Genomic DNA, 22920 nt, shown 5'->3' with positions numbered 1-22920 from the left:
AGCGACTATGGCGCAAAACCAAATCCCAACAAGCCTTCACCCGATACAAATCTGCCTTCCACACCTACACCTCCTCCCTCCACGCAGCCAAACAAGCCTACTTCCTGACCCTCATCAAGACCCTCTCCTCCAATCCTCGCCGACTCTTCTCCACCTTCAACTCTCTACTCTCACCACCCCCACCTCCACCCAGCACCTCACTCACCGCCCTTGAGATTGCCAATCACTTCAAAAACAAGATTGACACAATTCGCAAGGACATCGCCACAGCTCACACTCCCCCCAAACCCGTCCCCTCTCACACAGCTACCCCCTCATCACCCCTCTCCCTCAACACACTCTGCAGAGACTTTGTTGCTGCTCAAACTCCCTCCAACCCCATCTCCTCATTGGACCCCAATGACCCGAACAACCTCAGACTCATCTCCCTGCTCTCATTCACATCCAAACTCCTTCTTCTACACTCGCCTAAGCTCTCACCTCAACAACAACAATCTCCTCGATCCCCTACAGTCTGGCTTCCGTCCCCTACACTCCACCAAAACTGCCTTACTCAAACTCTCCAACGACCTTATAACTGCCAAAGCTAATGGCCACTATTCAGTGCTCCTACTCCTTGACCTTTCCTTTCGACACAGTCGACCACCCCCTCTTCCTCAAAAAACAACACTCCCTCGGCCTCAGAGATTCTGCTCTCTCCTGGCTCTCATCCTGTCACAACGCTCTTTCAGCGTTAAATATAATGCTACCACCTCCCCCTCACTCCCCCTCTCTGTTGGGGTCCCTCAAGGCTCTGTCCTCGGGCCCCTTCTCTTTTCCATCTACACCTCCTCCCTTGGCAAACTCATACACTCTCACGGCTTCAACTACCACCTCTATGCCGACGACACACAAATCTATCTCTCAACCCCCCACCTCACCCCCTCAGTCTCTGCCCGAATCACACACCTACTGAGCGACATATCAGATTGGATGTCGCTCCACTTCCTTAAACTGAACCTCTCCAAAACCGAGTTTCTTGTCTTCCCCCCAGCCCGCACACCACTCCCCATTGACTTCTCCATGAAGTCCAACAATGCCACCATCAAACCCGCCCCGCAGGCTAGAGTACTTGGTGTCATTCTGGACTCCAACCTATTCTTCCAGCCCCAAGTCCAATCTTTAACAAACTCGTACAGACTCCACCTCCGCAACATGCAGACTCCGCCTCCGCAAAATGCAGACTCCACCTCCGCAACATCGCCAAAATCCGCACGTTCCTAACCCCAGAAACCACTAAACAGCTCATCCACTCCCTCATCATATCACGACTTGATTACTGCAACTCCCTCCTCACTGGCCTGCCTCGCCACAGGCTATCCCCGCTTCAGTCCATCCTGAATACGGCTGCCAGACTCATTCACCTTTCCAACCGCTCTGTTTCCACCACCCCCCTCTGCCAATCCCTCCACTGGCTTCCGATTGTACAACGGATCAAATTCAAAATCCTAACACTGACGTACAAAGCTGTCCACCATACTGCCCCGAACTACATCACTGACCTAATATCCAAGTACCGCCCAACACGCACACTCCGCTCCTCACAAGACCTCCTTCTCTCTAGTTCCCTGGTCTCCTCCTCCCATGCCCGCCTCCAGGACTTCTCCAGGGTGTCACCCATCCTCTGGAACTCCCTGCCCCAACCCATCAGATTATCACCTCCTCTCCTTTAGGTGCACCCTGAAAACCCACCTTTTCAGGGAAGCCAACCCCACCCCCTGCTAACTTGCCAACCTCCTCCACTCTTCCTACCACTCCATCCCCCACAGCTATCTCCTCCTGTGCCACCATCCCCTCCCTCCTAGATTGTAAGCTCCCAGGATCAGGGCCCTCGATCCCCTCATGTTTTGCATTGTATTGGTATTGTTCTGTCACATGTTCTGTCCCCTTTGTAATGTACAGCGCTGAGCCAACTATTGGTGCTTTATAAATACTGTATAATAATAATATACTATCAATCGCAGCAATTGTTCTTTTAACTTTGCTGTGACAATTAACTGCGTAATGTCCAGAGTCCCCACAATACAGACATAAGTTCTCCAAACGTCTTCTCTTTCTTTTGAGTAGAAATGGATTACTTAATAGCATCTACCTGCATAGGTTGGATGTGTTAGAATCTGGAGAAACTTTTAGATCCTTGTGAATGAACTGATCAGTAGGAAAACGTATGTCACCATTACTTCCAAACATTCCCAGTCCCTCCTTCCTCCTTTCTGTAAGTCTCTGATCAATTCAGATGCATAATTGGATGAAAGCTTCCAGATCATTAGGAGTCTCTACTCTGGTGAGCTCATCATTTACCTATTCAGAGAGCCCTTGACAGAACTGATTCTTTTGTGCTGCTGAGTTCCAGGTGGTATCTGAGATCAATCATCAGAATTCATCTGTGTACTCAGAAACAGCGTCTACCCTGCAGTAAACTATGCAGCTTTGCTTCAGCAGTAGCACAATGGTTGGGATCCTCAAAGTCCTGGTTCAATGCAGTCATGTTCTATATGGGGAGAGGCCCAAGCTAGGGCTTCCTCAGTCAGGAGGTTTATAACAAACAATACTTTCTATTTCTCAGAATTAAATGCAGCAAGTTGCATCTGGAAAAAAATGTGGCATTGGTTAAGGAAACCTCTGTAATGGCGTCGGTCTCCATTGAACTTGACTGACAGAGGCATGCCTGTGTTAGCAACATCGCGGGAACATAAGTCCAGCAATCGTCTTTACAGTCATGGATTTCCTCCTGTTGCCCCTTTAACACACTTTCCAGAACATTTTTCTTGGTAGGTAACACCGAACTCTTGCAGTTCTGAAAGTTGGTGCCTGAAAGGAGCCACAGTATTTGCTATAGCGGCCTCCATGTTTGGGTCAGATTTTCCTGTGCCGGTCAGAGGTCAGGCTCAGAGACCAGTAGTTATAGCAGAAGACCAGCCAACAGGATAGGTATACAGGCAGGTCACCCTGACAGATGACGTAGGCTCACCTGAGGTGCGGGGTCTAAGCACTAACCAGTATCACCAGAGCTCCAGATGGTGGGTATGGGTTTTGCTGCGTGTTAGTACCAGGTCACAGTAGTAGTAGTCAATAAACAAGCCAAGGGTCAGTAACAAGTGGTTCCAGGTTGGGATGAAGCAGAATCATAGCCCAGGAACAAGCCAAAGGTCAATAGCAAAGCTACAGACGGTAGCAGGAGAGACAAGGGCAAGATATTGGATGGAGAAGGCACAATAATCTGCCAAACAGGAAGTGTAGAGACATGGCTTAAATCAGGAAGTTCATGGGAGGAGCAAAGAGTTCAAGGCTCAGCAGAAAACACAGCAATGGATAAGCAGAGTGCCTTCCATTATATCAGGTAACTCAGTGAGAAGAGTTTCTGCCAGACACAGTAGAGTTCCTGGGTTCAGGTCCAGGCTCTGACAGGTGCCTAGGTGTAGCAGAGTCAATGAATTAATATTTAGCTGAACCCCAGAACCTCCATAAATCCAGTCTAGAGACATAAATTGTGTCTGCAGCACAGAGAAGGAAGATTATCCGAGAGAAATCCAGGAATACAGGACGGGGAACACAGCTCAGGAAAGTGACCAGGGGATTACAGGCTGATATCACCCAGTCCCCGCCCTACTCTGGACCAATCAGTGAGCAGTATGGGTGGAGGAATGGATTTAGTGTTCATGACCCACCTGTGCTGATCTCTGTAGGAGTGTCCTCCTCTATAAATGTCCCCGTTATTCCATCCTCCTCCATAGACTGCTGATCATCCCTCACATACGCCTCTTCTTCTTCTGCTTTCACCTCAACTTTTATATCTATCAGATCTTCACCCTAAAATAAGTAAGAGAAAATATCATCTGTAAAATATAAACTAACATGAAAAATGCACAAATTGTCACAAGTCCATGTTCTAGATTCTCCAGCCCACCAACCTTGTAATAGTGAGGGATGGTGTGACCTTCCTGTATGGAATCCTGGGAATACAGAGGACGGGGACATCTCTCTGGTGGGTTCCTGGTATTAGGTGGCTCCATCATATCCTTGTGCCCTTCTGAAAACTCCTCCATCACTCCATACTCCTCATCCTCCTCTATAAATTCTTCCTTAACAACAATATTATCATCCCCGAGGATTCCACTCTGAAATAAATAAATTATTGTAACAAACAAACCTGTTTATAAAGCAGAACTTCAGTTGTCAATCATCTACCTGATGATGGTGAGGGATGGTGTGACCTTCCTGTGTGGAATCACGGGAATACAGAGGACGGGGACATCTCTCTGGTGGGTTCCTGGTATTAGGTGGCTCCATCATATCCTTGTGTCCTTCTGAAAACTCCTCCATCACTCCATACTCCTCATCCTCCTCTTTATACTCTTCTTTAACATCAATATTATCATCCCCGAGGATTCCACTCTGAAAGATATAATAAAACATTCATTGTAACAAACATGTTGTGTATAAATCACAACTACCAATAATTTTGGTTAATCTATATATCCTATGACATCACAGTGACCTCACAGCTCCTCCTCCTAATGTCCCTCCATCCAGAGTCAGAGAATCCTATGACATCACACTGACCTCACAGCTCCTCCTCCCAATGTCCCTCCATCCAGAGTCAGAGAATCCTATGACATCACACTGACCTCACAGCTCCTCCTCCCAATGTCCCTCCATCCAGAGTCAGAGAATCCTATGACATATAGACTCTGGATGGAGGGACATTGGGAGGAGGAGCTGTGAGGTCAGTGTGATGTCATAGGATTCTCTGACTCTGGATGGAGGGACATTGGGAGGAGGAGCTGTGAGGTCAGTGTGATGTCATAGAACATATAGACTCTGGATGGAGGGACATTGGGAGGAGGAGCTGTGAGGTCAGTGTGATGTCATAGGATTCTCTGACTCTGGATGGAGGGACATTGGGAGGAGGAGCTGCGAGGTCAGTGTGATGTCATAGGACATATAGACTCTGGATGGAGGGACATTTAGATAGGGAGATTTGAGGGGTCCTCTATATGAGACTCCCATGCAAACCAAATCCTTGTTCCTGGGTGCGTCCTACCTCTCCTAAACTGAAGAGTGACCTTTGACCTTTACCATCCAGAAATCTGTCCGGAATCTGTGGAAGTAAGCTGTCATGTGATCAGGTGACGTGCGGAGGAACGGAGTGTAAGTAGCAGACAATTGTCTCCAGAGCCCCTAATGGTGGGGATGGATTTGGCGGCGTGCTGGTGCCAAGTTTCCTCCCCCCAGGGTCACTGCAGGTGTGGAGAAAAGCTGTGTAAGAGGATATGGAGGAGAGATGAGGAGGAGATCCAGGAATCAGGAGAAAGGTCAGGGCAAGCAACAGACGAGCGCATCCAAGAGACCAAGCCGGGGTCACTACACAGAAAATCAATCTGAGAGACAAATGAGAATATTGCTCAGCCAATGGGAGATGATCTCAGCATGACTTCCATCATGAAGGAGATGAGGGGGAGGGGAGGAAGTCACTGAAGGTGACAATAGATCCATGGAAATTCAGCTGGTTCAGCAGGGATCGCTCACATTTCCATCCATGTGTGGCCACTGCCGGATAAAAGCCACTCCCCCAGCGGCTGCAGCCAATAGCTTCAGTGCTGATCCGTGTATTCTGAGAGCAGAGGAGTCCCCCCATTGTCAGAATACAAGAGTGCAGCGGGGAGGATTCCCCCATCCACCTCCAATGTGTGGATGGAGGAATCACTTCAGTTTTTATGGTCATCCCGCTGGCTGAACGATAAAACTGAACCATGTAGGCCAGCTTTGGGAGCAAATATATTATCATCAACTCCTCCCCCTGAAGGGGTTAATCTACGTATTACCTCCTCTGCTGCCAGATTCTCCTCTCTGCTTCCTCCTGACTCACCTCTCCCTAGAACGTCCTGAGTGTACCTGACATCACTTCCTGTCTGTACCTGACATCACTTCCTGTCTTTACCTGACATCACTTCCTGTCTGTCTTCCATAGAGACTTCCTGTCTGGGTAGAAGTGAGATCCCCACCTTGTGGAGCTCAGAGGAACTGCAGCCCCGAGAAGCATCTGTTAGTGTGACCCCGGACATTCTGGGGCCCCTCTGCACACTGGTATATACCCTTCAAGCAGACTATGCAATAAATAGGGATATTTCACATATATTGCAATACAGGCTTAAGCTGGTCAACAGGTTTTGCCCCTCCAAGGTCTATGATAAAGCCATAAGATGGGTGAAACATGTCGGGGGGTCTGGTGTAAGGGCGGGGACTGTGTCGGCTTCCAGCTATACACGGTGGACTTGCCAGTGGGATCTCCATGGAGTGCGGTCTCGTTTTTGGATTTTGCTAAGCAATCATAATGGATTTCTCATTCTGATGACCAGAGCTATAGAAGTTTCTGCTGCTCATAACAGCGGGCTCTTTACCCCCCCGTTCACATCTGTGCAGTCATGCAGTCCATGGTTTGCACAGGCACGAGAGACCATTAATTTGAATGGACTCCTGTGCCCTGGGAGTCCATTCACTTGGGAAATCACAGCCGCGCGGGAACCAAGGTTCCCAATACAGTTGGGATTTCCAGTGCGGGCGACAGGCCATTAAAATGAATGGTATCCGCCTGCGGGTCCCGCATTCCTCTGCGTGGGTGGTGCAGGTATTTGTGTGAGTCCCACAGCGGCACCACCCGCACAGATGTGAACCAGGGGTTATTAACCCCTTTACGCCGGGCCGCACATTTGCGTGCAATTAACAAAAAACATATGTGCTGAGAGCACGCACCCTACACGCACCCTGCACGCACCCTGCACGCTCCCAGCCCACATGTCTGGTACTCACACAAAGGTCCCGGGCTGCTCTTTCAATCGGGACCTTTCCCAATCATGTGACCACCCTGACAACGCGTCATGGCGGTCACATGATCTGTAGACCCCGCCTCCTGGCTTCTGGAACTCTTAAAGGGCCGGGAGGTGCCGGCGGGAAGGGGTTAAACTAAAGGATGAGTTAGCGTGAGTCCCAAACCACTGAACTGTGCTGTGTTGTCTGTACTAATATTCTGATTCCGCCACATTCTACCATCTGATTCTGCCAGGATTCTGCCCTCTGCGGACTTTTAATAGCCATATATGACGTGACATTTTTGGAGGAAATATTTTCACCAGTGGTGGACTCTGGATGTATATACTGAGATAAAGGGGGTTACTAAAATATTGGAATATTACCTTTCCAAAAGATAAGTAATGGATAGTTCATGTTATGACAGGTTTGCTTTTCCTATATAATGTTTATAGATGTTATACACTCATATCACCTACTCTCCTCTCCTTTAGGAGCACCCTGAAAATCCATCTCTTCAGGGAAGCCTACCCCGCCCCCTGCTAAGTGCCGATCTCCTTCACTCTTCCTACCACTCCATCCCCCACAGCTTTTCCTGCTGTACCACTATCCCCCCCTCCCCTCCTAGATTGTAAGCTCCAAGGAGCAGGGCCCTCGAACACCTCGTGTATTGTATTGTTACTGTACTGTCTCATGTATTGTCTCCCATTGTAATGTACAGCGCTGAGTAATGTACAACCCCTGCCCCTTCCAAACATGTACCAGCAAGAGGCCTCAACATGCCTCTGCAAGGTACATGTCCCAGTTCAGCAGAAAAACTACAAAAGTATCCATGGGGTGGCTTTTCATCTGAGGATCACATGGTTATTAAAGCTCTTTCCAGCAGGACATCACTTTGGGGTATGGAAGTGGTTGGTTTAGGGACACATTTGAAGTGCTGGGAGGATAATTTGATCCACTAACATTATCTCTACACCAAACTGCAGCTGTAAAGTTGGACATCTCCCTACAACTCTTGGGACAGATAGCCTGCATGTGACCCCGCTGTCTCCATCTACAGCATCAAGTTTGGGGTGCTCTTCCTTTATGTCCACCTGTTTTCCAAACCAAGAGGTCCTCCCCTAAACCTTGGGATGTTGGTGGGATTGACCTGAACCTTTACATAGTTAACAGGGTAGATCCTTGATGAATTTACGTCTTGCATTAAGCCTGTCCCAGATTTGTGCTCTACTCCTAGCGCTCTGGGTCACACTCCTTAGAAACAGACAATTAAGTTCTCACAGGTCATTCCCTTGGAGAATATCAAAAGAAAGTCCTGCCATTACCCCAACAGACGAAATCCCCTGTCGAATTCACCACACAGATCAATGATGGTCAGGAAAGCACCTGTATCACAGAAACCAATGACTTTTTGTACATCTATGCAGAGCTCCTGTAACTGCTTCTGCTTTATCTTGGAGTAAGTGGCTGGACTCCATAAACTCCTAGAAGGGCACCAGTTGTTGTTGGAAGCATCAATTCACTTTAAGATGGTGAAAGGCTCTTTCCTTCTGGCACCAGAGTTACACTGGGATCAGGACAGGTGTTTTGAGTCTGGGGAGGGTGAAGTTCCTTGGGAATCTAGCCTGGAGATGCCTGCGTTGTCCACATCTGTAGCATGGGTGGTCCAAGGGTGACCAGAGGGCTGGGGTTCGAGTGGCATTTCTTCAGAAGTTTGGTACATATCCACATAGTGTACCAGCTTGGGAGAGGTGGACCTGAGAGTCTTTTTCTAACAGAGCAGCTGGCCTGGTAGTGACCGGTTTGTCCACAGCCAAAGCAGAGTCTCTCTATAGTAGGCCTGGGGACCTTCTGTGGGGGAACTGGATTGTCGGAGAGATTTGGTTGAGGAAGCAGCGCTATCTGGGGACTCATCCAGCAGTGGGGAGGTTGCTGCTTCCTCTAGAGTGATGGGTTTCCATTCACACACCCACTTTTGGAGCTCAGGGGAACACTTGAACAACAACTGCTCCTTCAGGATCACATGAATAATTTCCTCAAAGGGAGGTCCCTTTATCCCCTGCCAGTGATCGACGACAGGCTAAACACAACTTATGCACAAACATTTTAAAAGAGGTCTCTGGGAGGTGAGGGGTAGTCTGAAACTGGTCCCAATAAGACTATGTGATACCGCATCCATCCCTGCCCTTTTTATTTACTCATAGCTGCATTTCTTTATGGGATCCATCATGTGATAGGCCTCAGCGGCCCCTTCATCTAGCAGACCTGCCACATGGGAGGTACTTCCAGCAGCTTGCATTGGTGTTCAAAGTCCTGAACGAACCCTTCCACATCTCTAGTATGTTCTTTGTAAGACTTAAAGTATTTGCTGGAGATTCTTTGGGTTTCCCGTACCACAGGGACAGGGACAGAGGTGGCTTCTCTGTTCTTTGTAGCCTCCTACTCTGTTTGTCTCTTTTGTGTATTTTCAGTGACTGCAAGTTTCCTTTCTGTTGTGGCACCCTCCCCCAAAATGGCCATCTCAAGTACCAGATAACCCATGGGTTCTTACTGGCTTTCCTGGGTAGCTCTGGTACATACTCCCAGGGTGGTGCCTGACCCACGTCGGTGCTCAACTCCTGTTGGCCAGCTTCCTCCAGTATCCAGACCAGCTGTTCTTTAGAAAGTCCCTTGTAGCTGAGACCCAACTCTCCAGCCTTTTCTTGTAGGTTGGGACATCTATCCATGATGTGCAGATTCTTGTGATCCATCTCCAGTGCTCTTGTCCCACTGCTGGCAGTTTGTGATGAACTAAGAAGGCAGAGAGAGAGCAAATGGAGGCAGATCACACAAAACCCAACATATTAGTGTTTATTAGGGAACATGAGGGCAGAGTAGGGATAACAAGACACAGCACAACAAAATAGTCCTCTGGGTAGCAATGTAATACCACACAGATAGTCCACATAGGATGGACCAGCAAACTGAGGAATCGCTACACCAGGCTACCAGATGGTACGGCAAGGGGAATGTACCCAGCCCAAAGGCTGAGAGGTAAAGACCTCCGGCAGCTGTTCATTGCAGTGTGAACCAGGCCCTAGAATTTTGGAACTGTTCCCCTCCTTACTTCATGCTTCATGTTTTTTCTTTGATTCTACACAAGTCCTTGGATCTCCAGATAGTCAAGCCCTGCTGTTACAAAGCCTGATTTTTCCAGCCTTATGGTGTCAGTGGGCATACTGGATTGACTGTTGCAGCCAAAAAGGTTTTGAGAGACAGAAGTATCTAGGCCTTTTGTTGTTTCTGCTCTTTTGAAGGTTAGGAATTCTAAATTAGGGAGACTTCCCGCAGGTCTTTACAATCATATTTTGTGTTTTGTTGACCTAAGAGGTTTCCTCCTTGTTTTGGTCCGTGTCTTGGTTTCCTTCTTGGGGTGGGGGGTGAATGTGTGCCTGGCCTTGTGTATAACCAAGAGTCAGATTTCAGCCTTGGCAGTCTCTTCTTTCAGGGGCTGATTGCATTACACTTTCTAGTTGCATGTGTTGGTACTAGATGTCATGTATGTTGTTCCTCCAGTCAGCCTGTCATTGTTTCTATGGGATCTCTTTCTGTTTTTACAGAATTCTCTGTTTGAGCCCATTTAGGACCTTCCTTTTGTTCCCTTTGTTCTTTCACAAAGATGGCTTTTTTACCTTAGCTTTTATTTATTATTTTTTTTTATCTAAAGGAGTTTGTACCTTTCCATCTCAGCTGGGATAGCGTATTACCTTCCTTTACCCTCATCTCAGCCGGGACAGCGTATTACCTCCCTTTACCCTCATCTCAGCCGGGACAGCGTATTACCTTCCTTTCCCCTCATCTCAGCCGGGACAGCGTATTACCTCCCTTTACCCTCATCTCAGCCGGGACAGTGTATTTCCTTCCTTTGCCCTCAACTCAGCCGGGACAGCGTATTACCTCCCTTTACCCTCATCTCAGCCGGGACAGCGTATTACCTTCCTTTACCCTCATCTCAGCCGGGACAGCGTATTACCTTCCTTTACCCTCATCTCAGCCGGGACAGCGTATTACCTTCCTTTACCCTCATCTCAGCCGGGACAGCGTATTACCTCCCTTTACCCTCATCTCAGCCCGGACAGCGTATTACCTCCCTTTACCCCCATCTCAGCCGGGACAGCGTATTACCTTCCTTTACCCTCATCTCAGCCGGGACAGCGTATTACCTCCCTTTACCCTCATCTCAGCCGGGACAGCGTATTACCTTCCTTTACCCTCATCTCAGCCGGGACAGCGTATTACCTTCCTTTACCCTCATCTCAGCCGGGACAGAGTATTACCACCCTTTACCCTCATCTCAGCCGGGACAGCGTATTACCACCCTTTGTCCTCATCTCAGCCGGGACAGCGTGTTACCTTCCTTTACCCTCATCTCAGCCGGGACAGCGTATTACCTTCCTTTACCCTCATCTCAGCCGGGACAGCGTGTTACCTCCCTTTACCCTCATCTCAGCCCGGACAGCGTATTACCTCCCTTTACCCCCATCTCAGCCGGGACAGCGTATTACCTTCCTTTACCCTCATCTCAGCCGGGACAGCGTATTACCTCCCTTTACCCTCATCTCAGCCGGGACAGCGTATTACCTTCCTTTACCCTCATCTCAGCCGGGACAGCGTATTACCTTCCTTTACCCTCATCTCAGCCGGGACAGAGTATTACCACCCTTTACCCTCATCTCAGCCGGGACAGCGTATTACCACCCTTTGTCCTCATCTCAGCCGGGACAGAGTATTACCTCCCTTTACCCTCATCTCAGCCAGGACAGCGTATTACCTTCCTTTACCCTCATCTCAGCCGGGACAGCGTATTACCTCCCTTTACCCTCATCTCAGCCAGGACAGCGTATTACCTCCCTTTACCCTCATCTCAGCCAGGACAGTGTATTACCTCCCTTTGCCCTCAGGCTCAGTAACTGGGGGAATAGGTTTTTATCACGTTGGGTATTTGTTTGTCTATCAGGTTACCTGTAGTTGACAGCCGCAATTTGGCAACAGGATTTCTCTTTGTGGCACCTGAGGACCGAATAGAAGGATCCCGCAGCTTCCATGTCTACGTTTTTACCCTGAATTTGTCGGCTTGTTGCTCCAGTTTCCAGTATGAAAGGACAGGTTCTCCTTTATAAGGGATGACACTACCTACCTTCAGTGTATCATGTTGGTGAAGCCTCTACCTGGTCTTCGGTGCACTCTTTATGATGTTACCAGGTGGATGTTGGAGTCACTAAGGACTCTTCCCTTTGGACACATTGGTTTTTGCAGGCTGCTGCATGAGGTTCTTTCCTATTTCTGGTTGTTTTTGGGACCTGTTGGCTTGTTGTCCTCCCCTCATGTTCTAGGTGGGACATCCCTGTTAGTAAGGAATGTAAAAGATGTTCTGTGTCCTGTGATGTGCGACAAAGAAAATGACATTTTTTGGTTTACCTGTAAAATCCATTTCTTGGAGTCCCTCAGGAATCCCAGAGATCCGTCCCCTCCTGTTATGGGCTATGGCTTGCTACAAACCTTTCCTATGTCGGAGATATGCTCTACAAGGGGACATCCTGTCTATTGTTTGCCAATGTCCGATCTCCTGTAGGTGGGCATAACAGTGTTAGGAAGGATTTATAAAGATGCTTCGTGTCCTGTGATGTATTCCAAGAAATGGATTTTACACATCATTGATGCCATTTGTTACTAAGAGACAGGAATTGTTCATTGCTGAAGGAGCTCCTAGAAACCTTTGGAGGAACCCTGGCTGAGAAAGGCTGGACTAGGCAGTCATATATTTCTGTCCCCCTTGGTGGGAGTGGAGGTGACCCCTCTATAAGGATCTACAGTCCATACACACCCAGCACAAGGCCGGGGTCACACTACCAGACGCTTCTTGGGGCTGCAGTTCCTCTGAGCTCCACAAGGTGGGGATCTCACTTCTACCCAGACAGGAAGTCTGTATGGAAGATAGAGAGGAAGTGATGTCATGTACAGGCAGGAAGTGATGTCAGGTACAGACAGGAAACAGAGAGGAGACGTTGCTAGAAGTGGCAGCAGAGGAGGTAATAAGATGTTATGTTCTATTTACACCCAGTAACCCCCCATCATGTCTGTCCTCTTCCTCCATAGTCATGTCCGTCCTCTTCCTCCATAGTCATGTCTGTCCTTTTATTCCATAGTCATGTCTGTCCTTTTATTCCATTATCATGTCTGTCCTCTTCCTCCATAGTCATAGTCCATGCAAGTGAAACTGTCAAAAGGTGATCTTCACTCTGGTGAATAAATCCTCAGATGTCAGCAATGCCTTCTCCCCTCCACACACTGACCCCCACAGGGCCAAAGGCTAGTAACCTCCTGTGTACCAGATCCTCATAAATATGCTCCTCATCCAGGGACATGCATCACCTCATAACACGTGATGCAATATAACTTGTATCCATTCTTACAATAAACAATACTGCACTATGGAAGGATCTTTCTGTGTGTCACTTATATGCCCTGGAGGGGAGGTGGAGTGGATAAGGTACGCTTGGGAGGATCTCCATTTATCCTGTGGTCCCTGGATGAGGAGCATATTTATGAGGATCTGGTACACAGGAGGTTACTAGCCTTTGGCCCTGTGTGGTCAGTGTGTGGAGGGGAGCAGCATTGCTGACATTTGAGGATTTTTTCACCAGAGTGAAGATCACCTTTTGACAGTTTCACTTGCATGGACTTTATATTTTGAATATTCACGGATGGTTTTTTTGCATTGATTCACATTCTGATGTCATTTAATATTGAGTGGTTATTAGTTTTGTAAAATATATTGTTAATGCATTCGATATATTCTTCTTTATATCACTTGAACTTTATTTATTTCTATATATTCTTTGTGTAGTGGTGTCACATTAAGGATAGTTTATTCCCGTTTGCGGGTCATTTTTACCACTGAGCACTAATATGTTGACACATTTTGCACAATTAAGTATGAATTTTTATTTATGATTAGGATTTGGGTTTATATAGCGCTTCACTATTTTATGTATGTTTAAATCCCAGCAAGCATTCACCCGATATAAATCTGCTTTCTTCACATAAAATTCTTCCCTCCATGTTGCCAAACAAGACGACTTTGTCACTCTCATCAATACATTGTCATCTCTTCTCTCCTGGTTCTCCTCCTACCTATCGCAGAGCTCCTTCAGCGTTACCTATAACTCTCTCTCCCCCTCTCCACTCCCTCTCTCTGTAGGGGTCCCTCAAGGTTCTGTCCATGGACACCTTCTCTTCTCCATCTACACCTCCTCCCTTGGTCACTTGATAAACTCCCATGGCTTTAAGTACCATCTCTATGCTGATGACACAAATCTATCTTTCTACCCCTCACCTCACCCCTTCAGTCTCCTCCTCACCCCACCCTTTCAGTCTCCTCCTCACCTCACCCCTTCAGTCTCCTCCTCACCTCGCCCCTTCAGTCTCCTCCTCACCTCGCCCCTTCAGTCTCCTCCTCACCTCGCCCCTTCAGTCTCCTCCTCACCTCACCCCTCTCAGTCTCCTCCTCACCCCACCCCTCTCAGTCTCCTCCTCACCCCACCCTTTCAGTCTCCTCCTCACCTCACCCCTTCAGTCTCCTCCTCACCTCGCCCCTTCAGTCTCCTCCTCACCTCGCCCCTTCAGTCTCCTCCTCACCTCACCCCTTCAGTCTCCTCCTCACCTCACCCCCTCAGTCTCCTCCTCACCTCACCCCTTCAGTCTCCTCCTCACCTCACCCCTTCAGTCTCCTCTCGCATTACTTACCTACTAAGTGACATATTGGCATGGATGTCACTCCACTTCCTCAAACTCAATCTTTCCAAAACTGAGTTCTTAGTATTCCCCCCAGCCTGTGCCCCCTCCCCCAACTTCTCCATCAAGAGCAATAATACACCCATCAGTCCCTCCCCTCATGCCAGGGTACTAGGTTTAATCCTAGACTCCCATCTGTCCTTTCACCGCCAAATCCAATCGCTGTCCAAATCTTGTAGACTTCACCTCCGGAACATCTCCAAGATACGCCCGTTCCTAACCTCGGAAACCACTAAGCAACTTATTCACTCCCTTGTTATATCTCGCCTTGACTATTGTAACTCCCTCCTCATTGGCCGATCTCATCGCAGGCTATCCCCTCTTCATTCTATCATGAATGCTGCTGCCAGACTCATCCACCTTACTAACCGTTCTCAGTGTCCTCCACCCCTCTCTGCCAATCCCTCCACTGGCCTCCACTCAGTGTCCTCCACCCCTCTCTGCCAATCCCTCCACTGGCCTCCATTCAGTGTCCTCCACCCCTCTCTGCCAATCCCTCCACTGGCCTCCATTCAGTGTCCTCCACCCCTCTCTGCCAATCCCTCCACTGGCCTCCATTCAGTGTCCTCCACCCCTCTCTGCCAATCCCTTCACTGGTCTCCATTCAGTGTCCTCCACCCCTCTCTGCCAATCCCTCTCCCCAATTCCACTTACTGTCCTCCACTCCTCTCTGCCAATCCCTCCACTGGCTTCCCATTGCCCAACGGATAAAATTCAAAACATTAACAATAACATATAAAGCCATTTATAACTCTGCCCCAAATTATATCACCGATCTTGTCTCCAAATATCACCCAAACCGTACTCTCTGCTCCTCGCATGACCTCCTGCTCTTTAGCTCCCTTGTCTCCTCCTCCCATGCTCAGCTCCAAGACTTTTCCAGAGCTTCCCCCATCCTCTGGAACTCTCTACCCCATTTTATCAGACTATCGCCTACTCTGCTCACTTTTAGGCTATCTCTGAAAACCTCTCTCTTCAGGGAAGCCTATCCTGCCCTCAGCTAATACTGGAATCTTCTACTCCTCCTACCAGTCCATCCCCCACAGTTACTACCTTTTGTACCACTAGCCCCTCCCTCCTAGATTGTAAGCTCCAAGGAGCAGGACCCTCCAAACCCTCTTGTATTGAACTGTATTGTTGCTGTATTGTCTCCCATTACATTGTAAAGCGCTGAGCAAACTGTTGGCGCCATAAATCCTGTATAATAATAATAATAATAAAAATGTCCTGAAAGCATATTTCTCCATAATGATCCCAGTCTCAGATATTCATCCTAAAATGTGATCAATAAAGTCTCCGGAATACACAGAGATCTGAGAAATATGATGTGTCCTGGCAAAGCCCAAAGACAAAGTTCATCTTTCATGTTTGGAGAAATGGGGTGCACCTGGGAGCAATGTACAGAAACCTCACAGAGCACCCCCCCAAAGCTCCTCCTCCCAATGTCCCTCCATCCAGAGTCAGAGAATCCTATGACATCACACTGACCTCACAGCTCCTCCTCCCAATGTCCCTCCATCCAGAGTCAGAGAATCCTATGACATCACACTGACCTCTCAGCTCCTCCACCAATGTCCCTCCATCCAGACTCAGAGAATCGTATGACATCACACTGACCTCACAGCTCCTCCTCCCAATGTCCTTCCATCTAGAGTCAGAGAATCCTATGACATCACACTGACCTCACCGCTCCTCCTCCCAATGTCCCTCCATCCGGAGTCAGAGAATCCTATGACATCACACTGACCTCACAGCTCCTCCCCCCAATGTCCCTCCATCTAGAGTCAGAGAATCCTATAACATCACACTGACCTCACAGCTCCTCCTCCCAATGTCCCCCCATCCAGAGTCAGAGAATCCTATGACATCACACCGACCTCACAGCTCCTCCTCCCAATGTCCCTCCATCTAGAGTCAGAGAATCCTATGACATCACACTGACCTCACAGCTCCTCCTCCCAATGTCCCTCCATCCAGAGTCAGAGAATCCTATGACATCACACTGACCTCACAGCTCCTCCTCCCAATGTTCCTCCATCTTGACTTTTTTCTGATGCTCTTAGGATGTGGGGCCCCTTGGTATCCTCACATGTAAAGTGGGACTGTTGGTCCTGCGTTGTATGTAATGACATCAGAATGCTGCAACAAGCCTATACCCTGCGTAGTGTGGGGGTCCTGTGGGGGGGAATTATACCTCAGCCTGAAGTGGGGCTTTAATAAAACGGAGACCTGAATGGAGAGGTGAGGAGGATTCTGGGAATATCATTTGATGTGACTATTTGTGTTCAGATGTAGAGTTTTCCTCCTGTGAAGTCTGGAGATCATATGACATCACATTGCCTCCACCTCCCTCCCTGATAGAAGAGAGAAAGAAGAAGAAGATTCTAGAAGTCACCAGAGAGATCACTGAGCTGCTGACAGGAGAGGTGAGCGGTGCCGGGAATTCTGGGACATTCTCCAGTAACAGACAAGGGATGTGTCTGGATGGTGACTGTATCATTGTGTGTGTCAGGTTCCTATAAGGTGTCAGGGTGTCACTGTCTATTTCTCCATGGAGGAGTGGGAGTATTTAGAAGGACACAAGGATCTCTACAAGGACGTCATGATGGACAATCAGCCGCCCCTCACATCACCGGGTAAGAGGAGACTTTATTGTAAAGGAGAGAGCAGTACGGAGGATCCACCTAGATCCCCCATCATCTGATAAACACATAGAAACAATGGATTCAGTCAGTGTGTGTGTTTCCTACAGATGGATCCAGTCATGGGAACCCACCAGAGAGATGTCCCCGTCCTCTGTATTCCCGGGATTCCACACAGGAAGGTCACACCATCCCTCACCATCATCAGGTAGATGAGGAACAATCACTGATAGTATCATTAGGATCTGTACATTATCTGCATTGTTACCATTGATGGCATTTTTATTATATATTCAGAGTGGAAACCTGAGAGATCCTAAAGTTGAGGTTAAAGAAGAGATAAAAGAGGAGGAGGATGAGGATGGGGGGATGGAGGAGTCAGAGCTTCTAAAGAAACACAAAGATCTGTACCAGGACACCATGGTGGAGTCATCCAGCTACAGGAACCCACCAGAGAGATGTCCCCGTCCTCTGTATTCCCGGGATTCCACACAGGAAGGTCACACCATCCCTCACCATCATCAGGTAGATGATGACAATTATTGGTAGTTGTGATTTATACACAGCATGTTTGTTACAATGAATGTTTTATTATATCTTTCAGAGTGGAATCCTCGGGGATGATAATATTGATGTTAAAGAAGAGTATAAAGAGGAGGATGAGGAGTATGGAGTGATGGAGGAGTTTTCAGAAGGACACAAGGATATGATGGAGCCACCTAATACCAGGAACCCCCCAGAGAGATGTCCCCGTCCTCTGTATTCCCAGGATTCCACACAGGAAGGTCACACCATCCCTCACCATTACAAGGTTGGTGGGATGGAGAATCTAGAACATGGATTCATAGAGACAATGTGTGGATATTTTATGTGACCTTATATTTTACAGATGATATTTTCTCTGATTTCCTTGATTTAGAGTGGAGATCCAATCGATATAGAATTTGAGGTGAAAGCAGAAGAAGAAGAGGCGTATGTGAGGGATGATCAGCAGTCTATGGAGGAGGATGGAATAACGGGGACATTTATAGAGGAGGACACTCCTACAGAGATCAGCACAGGTGGGTCATGAACACTAAATCCATTCCTCCACCCATACTGCTCACTGATTGGTCCAGAGTAGGGCGGGGACTGGGTGATATCAGCCTGTAATCCCCTGGTCACTTTCCTGAGCTGTGTTCCCCGTCCTGTATTCCTGGATTTCTCTCGGATAATCTTCCTTCTCTGTGCTGCAGACACAATTTATGTCTCTAGACTGGATTTATGGAGGTTCTGGGGTTCAGCTGGCAGCAAAATGTTGATGTTCACCATAGATGTCTATGAGTCCAGCAAGATCTCTGACAGAACAATTCTCCCAGGGTTCCTTGCTCAGTTGTCTGCTGGCTGTGCCGGGTGGAGGGATATGTCTGTATAGTCTCAGACCCAAGTCACTGAGTGCAGTCTCAGGAGATGGGAGGCAGCGGTGTGGGATCTCTGCAACTTGTCTACAGTAAACATTTAAGCTTCCACTCATTACTGATTACCAATATTATGAGTCCTGACCCCTGCACTATATACTCTATGTTGTACATTACATACTCCTGACCCCTGCACTATATACTCTATGTTGTACATTACATACTCCTGTCCCCTGCACTATATACTCTATGTTGTACATTCCATACTCCTGACCCCTGCACTATATACTTTATGTTGTACATTACATACTCCTGACCCCTGCACTATATACTCTATGTTGTACATTACATACTCCTGTCCCCTGCACTATATACTCTATGTTGTACATTCCATACTCCTGACCCCTGCACTATATACTCTATGTTGTACATTACATACTCCTGACCCCTGCACTATATACTATGTTGTACATTACATACTCCTGACCCCTGCACTATATACTCCATGTTGTACATTCCATACTCCTTACTTCTGCTCTCCCCCTCCCCCCACTGCTATATATACACATAATATGGATTCTCTTTTGTTACACCCATTTCCTCCCAGCTGGACATTTTATATCGGATGATGTGATTGGAGCACAGACTTTTACATGGTGATAATAATGTGATAACATCCTCCAACTTTGGACCCTTAAACAGAAAGTGATAATGAGGGAGGAGTCAATACCCCAATGATGGTGGTCTTCAGGATCAGTCCAGTCTTCATCTTGGTTGTTCTCCCCCCATCCTCACTCTCTGACCTCTGGTGGGGCTCAGCCCCGCTGTTCTTCATGACTAAATCATGGACTAAATAAGGAAGTGCAGTACTTCTTGTGTTGGGAAGATGGTGATGAGTGATAGAGGGGGTGGGGACCCTCGTCCTATAATCCCCTCCTCACTGTCCCTCCTATAAAAGACAGTTCTGGTTGTTTCCTCACTCTCTGACTAAGGTCCATGAATAAAGAAATGACCTGGTAGGAGATCAGAGGAGCCATTTCCTAGTTCCCTTGAGGGTGGAATTGTAAGCTCCTCAGAGACCAAGCTGCCTGATGTGGGTGGAGTCCTGGTTTGGGGGAACCAATCAGCTCCTGTCTAGTAATCCTCTTTGTCTTTGTATTTTAGTCCATGGCCGGGAGATGAGGAAAACCTCCGAGGATTGTCTCACTTTGTCTCCAGACTGGAAAGTAGAAGATGAGGACATCACACAGTCTAGTCCAGAAGAAAACCCGGCTCCCTCCAATGTCCATCTGGCACCACCCAGTGTAGATGGACCATCGGATTCCTTGTATCCTGAGGAACCTCAGACTGTGCGGGACCGGGCCGGCCTTCCAACAGGGAAGAGGTTCTCCTGTACTGAATGCGGGAAAGGTTTCCAGTCTAAATCTGGTCTAAAAGGGCATAAAAGATTTCATACAGGGGAGAAGCCATATTCCTGTCCTGAGTGTGGGAAATGTTTTTCAGAGAAGTCCAATCTTTCCACACATCAAAGAACTCACACAGGGGAGAAGCCATATTCCTGTCCTGAGTGCGGGAAATGTTTTTCAGAGAAGTCCAGTCTTTCCACACATCAGAGATCTCACACAGGGGAGAAGCCGTATTCCTGTCCTGAGTGTGGGAAATGTTTTTCAGTGAAGTACAATCTTTACACACATCAAAGATCTCACACAGGGGAGAAGCCGTATTCCTGTCCTGAGTGTGGGAAATGTTTTTCAGATAAGTCCAATCTTTACACACATCAGAGATCTCACATGGCAGAGAAGCCATATTCCTGTCCTGAGTGTGGGAAATGTTTTTCAGATAAGTCCCATTTTAAAAGACATCAGAGATCTCACACAGAGGAGAAGCCGTATTCTTGTTCTGAGTGCGGGAAATGGTTTTCACTGAAGTCCAAACTTGATTATCATCAGAGATCTCACACAGGGGAGAAGCCACATTTCTGTCCTGAGTGTGGGAAATGTTTTTCATTGAAGTCCAGTCTTTACATACATCAAAGATCTCACACAGGAGAGAAGCCGTATTCCTGTCCTGAGTGTGGGAAATGTTTTTCAGTGAAGTCCAGTCTTTACACACATCAGAGATCTCACACGGGAGAGAAGCCGTATTCCTGTCCTGAGTGTGGGAAATGTTTTTCAGTTAAGTCCTATTTTAATACACATCAGAGATCTCACACTGGGGAGAAGCCATATTCTTGTCCTGAGTGTGGGAAATGTTTTTCAGTGAAGTCCAGTCTTTACACACATCAGAGATCTCACACGGGAGAGAAGCCGTATTCCTGTCCTATATGTGGGAAATGTTTTTCAGTTAAATCCCATATTAACAGACATCAGAGATCTCACACTGGGGAGAAGCCACTTTCCTGTCCTGAGGGAAATGTTCCTCACTGAAGTCCTGTTTTCCTGTACATCAGGTATTATAACGGGGTAGACAGATCAGATGGGTCAGTACTTATTGGGGGGTGGAATGGGGAAAGATGGGGGGAGGGCTATGGCAGATGATAAGAAGGTTCCCATGTTACAAACAACCAGTGCAATTGGTACCATTTGTATGCAAATAAAAAATACAAAAAATTCATGTGAACAAGGTGTCAGCGAATGGACAAGGTGTCGGCGAATGAACAATGTATCCGTGAATGAACAAGGTGTCAGTGAATGAAGTGTTTGTTCACCAATGCCAGAAGTGTGCCCAGCACAATAGGTGAGTTGGAAGGTTTGGTGCATGAAGAGAACTAGGATTGAATTGGTATTGCTGAATCTTGGCTTCATTCCTCACATGACTGGGCCATTCATATTCCTGGCTAGGTTCTCTTTCGGAGAGACGGGGGAAATAGGAAAGGTGGTGGTGTCTGTCTCTATGTGAGAAGTGATCTCAGAGCAAGTGTGAAAGAGGACCTAGATGATGGAGAGTGTGATGAGACTTAAGTATTCTGGGTGGAACTGCACATGGGGGGCGGTACTACAAAGGTCATCATTGGAGTTTGTTATAGGCCTCCCAGTGTTAATGAGGAGGTGGAGACTCAGCTCCTCCCACAGATGGAAAGGGCTGGGACAGTGATAATAATGGGGGGATGGTAACTACCCGGAAATTGACTGGAGTAATGGTACTGCAGGAACAATTAAAGGCCAAAAATGTATAAACCTACTACAGGACAATTTTATGGTCCAGTTCATAGAGGCCCCAACTAGGAATGATGCTCTGCTGGACCTGGTCATCTCCAACCATGCTGAGCTTATTACGAATGTCCATATAAAATAACATCTGGGTAGCAGTGACCATAACATGATTTCATTTATTGTTACCTGTAAACAGTAAGCACAGGAAAAATAAAAATGCTCAATTTTAAGAGAGCTAATTTTCCAAGGCTGAGAGCTGCTCTCCAAGACTTAGACTGGGAGGGAATATTGGCATCGATGAACACAACACAGAAATGGGAGTCCTTCAAAAAGACTGTATGTGACCACACTGCAAAATATATTCCCATGGGCAACAAGTATAAAAGGCTACAAATCCAACCTATGTGGCTTACGGCCAAAGTTACAAAAGCGATAGATAATAAGAAAAGAGCTTTTATTAAATATAACAATGAAGGAACGCGATCATCGTTTACACATTACAAAGAATAGAACAGAATATGCAAAAAGGAAATAAAGGAGCAAAAACTGAAAACAAACGACAGAAAGATATCAGGACGACCCCAAAACATTCCTCCAATATATGAATAGTAGAAAGGTCCGGTCCCAGCATGTAGGCCCTTTACAGAACCATCTAGAGGGGGGGGGGGACAAAGAGAAGGACAATGTATGAAATCCCTTCTTCAGCTCTGTGTATACAAAGGAGCATGGGGGGGCTCTTGTCTATAATGGGGGGTGGTACTGACACCCCCCAGATGATCCACATTGGCTCACAATTGATATGATCCAGAAATATTTGTACAGAATAAAGGTGAATAAAGCCCCTGGACCGGATGGCAGACACCCACGGGGCCTTACAGAATTCAGCTCTGTCATCTCACAGCCATTGTTTCTCATTGTTAGGGACTCTTTAATGACTGGCATAGTACCACTGGATTGGTGTAAGGCCAATGTGGGGCCAATATTTATAAAGGGGACAAAATCTTTCCCAAGTAATTATAGACCTGTTAGTGGAACTTCTATAGTTGGGAA

At 47.4% G+C, this 22920-nt stretch overlaps 1 protein-coding gene across 1 annotated transcript in view; it reads left to right on the top strand.

Moving 5' to 3' along the window:
* Positions 1 to 21340, top strand: part of LOC149461908 (uncharacterized) — a 93562-nt gene extending 72222 nt beyond the window's left edge. The window contains exons 14-16 of the mRNA XM_089677745.1: positions 17706 to 17846; positions 18241 to 18378; positions 19888 to 21340. Coding sequence (XP_089533871.1) covers positions 17706 to 17846; positions 18241 to 18378; positions 19888 to 21144 — 1536 coding nt within the window. The 3' untranslated portion in view covers positions 21145 to 21340. The remainder of the gene's footprint in view (positions 1 to 17705; positions 17847 to 18240; positions 18379 to 19887) is intronic.
* Positions 21341 to 22920: the final 1580 nt, after the last annotated feature.

The sequence above is a fragment of the Staurois parvus genome, unplaced genomic scaffold (genome assembly GCF_062004578.1).
Source record: "Staurois parvus isolate SC_StPar_1 unplaced genomic scaffold, SC_StPar_1.0 ptg000191l, whole genome shotgun sequence".
In the NCBI taxonomy this organism is placed as follows: Eukaryota; Metazoa; Chordata; class Amphibia; order Anura; family Ranidae; genus Staurois; species Staurois parvus.
Note: the sequence above shows the minus strand (reverse complement) of the source record. Positions and strands in the feature narration are given on the sequence as shown.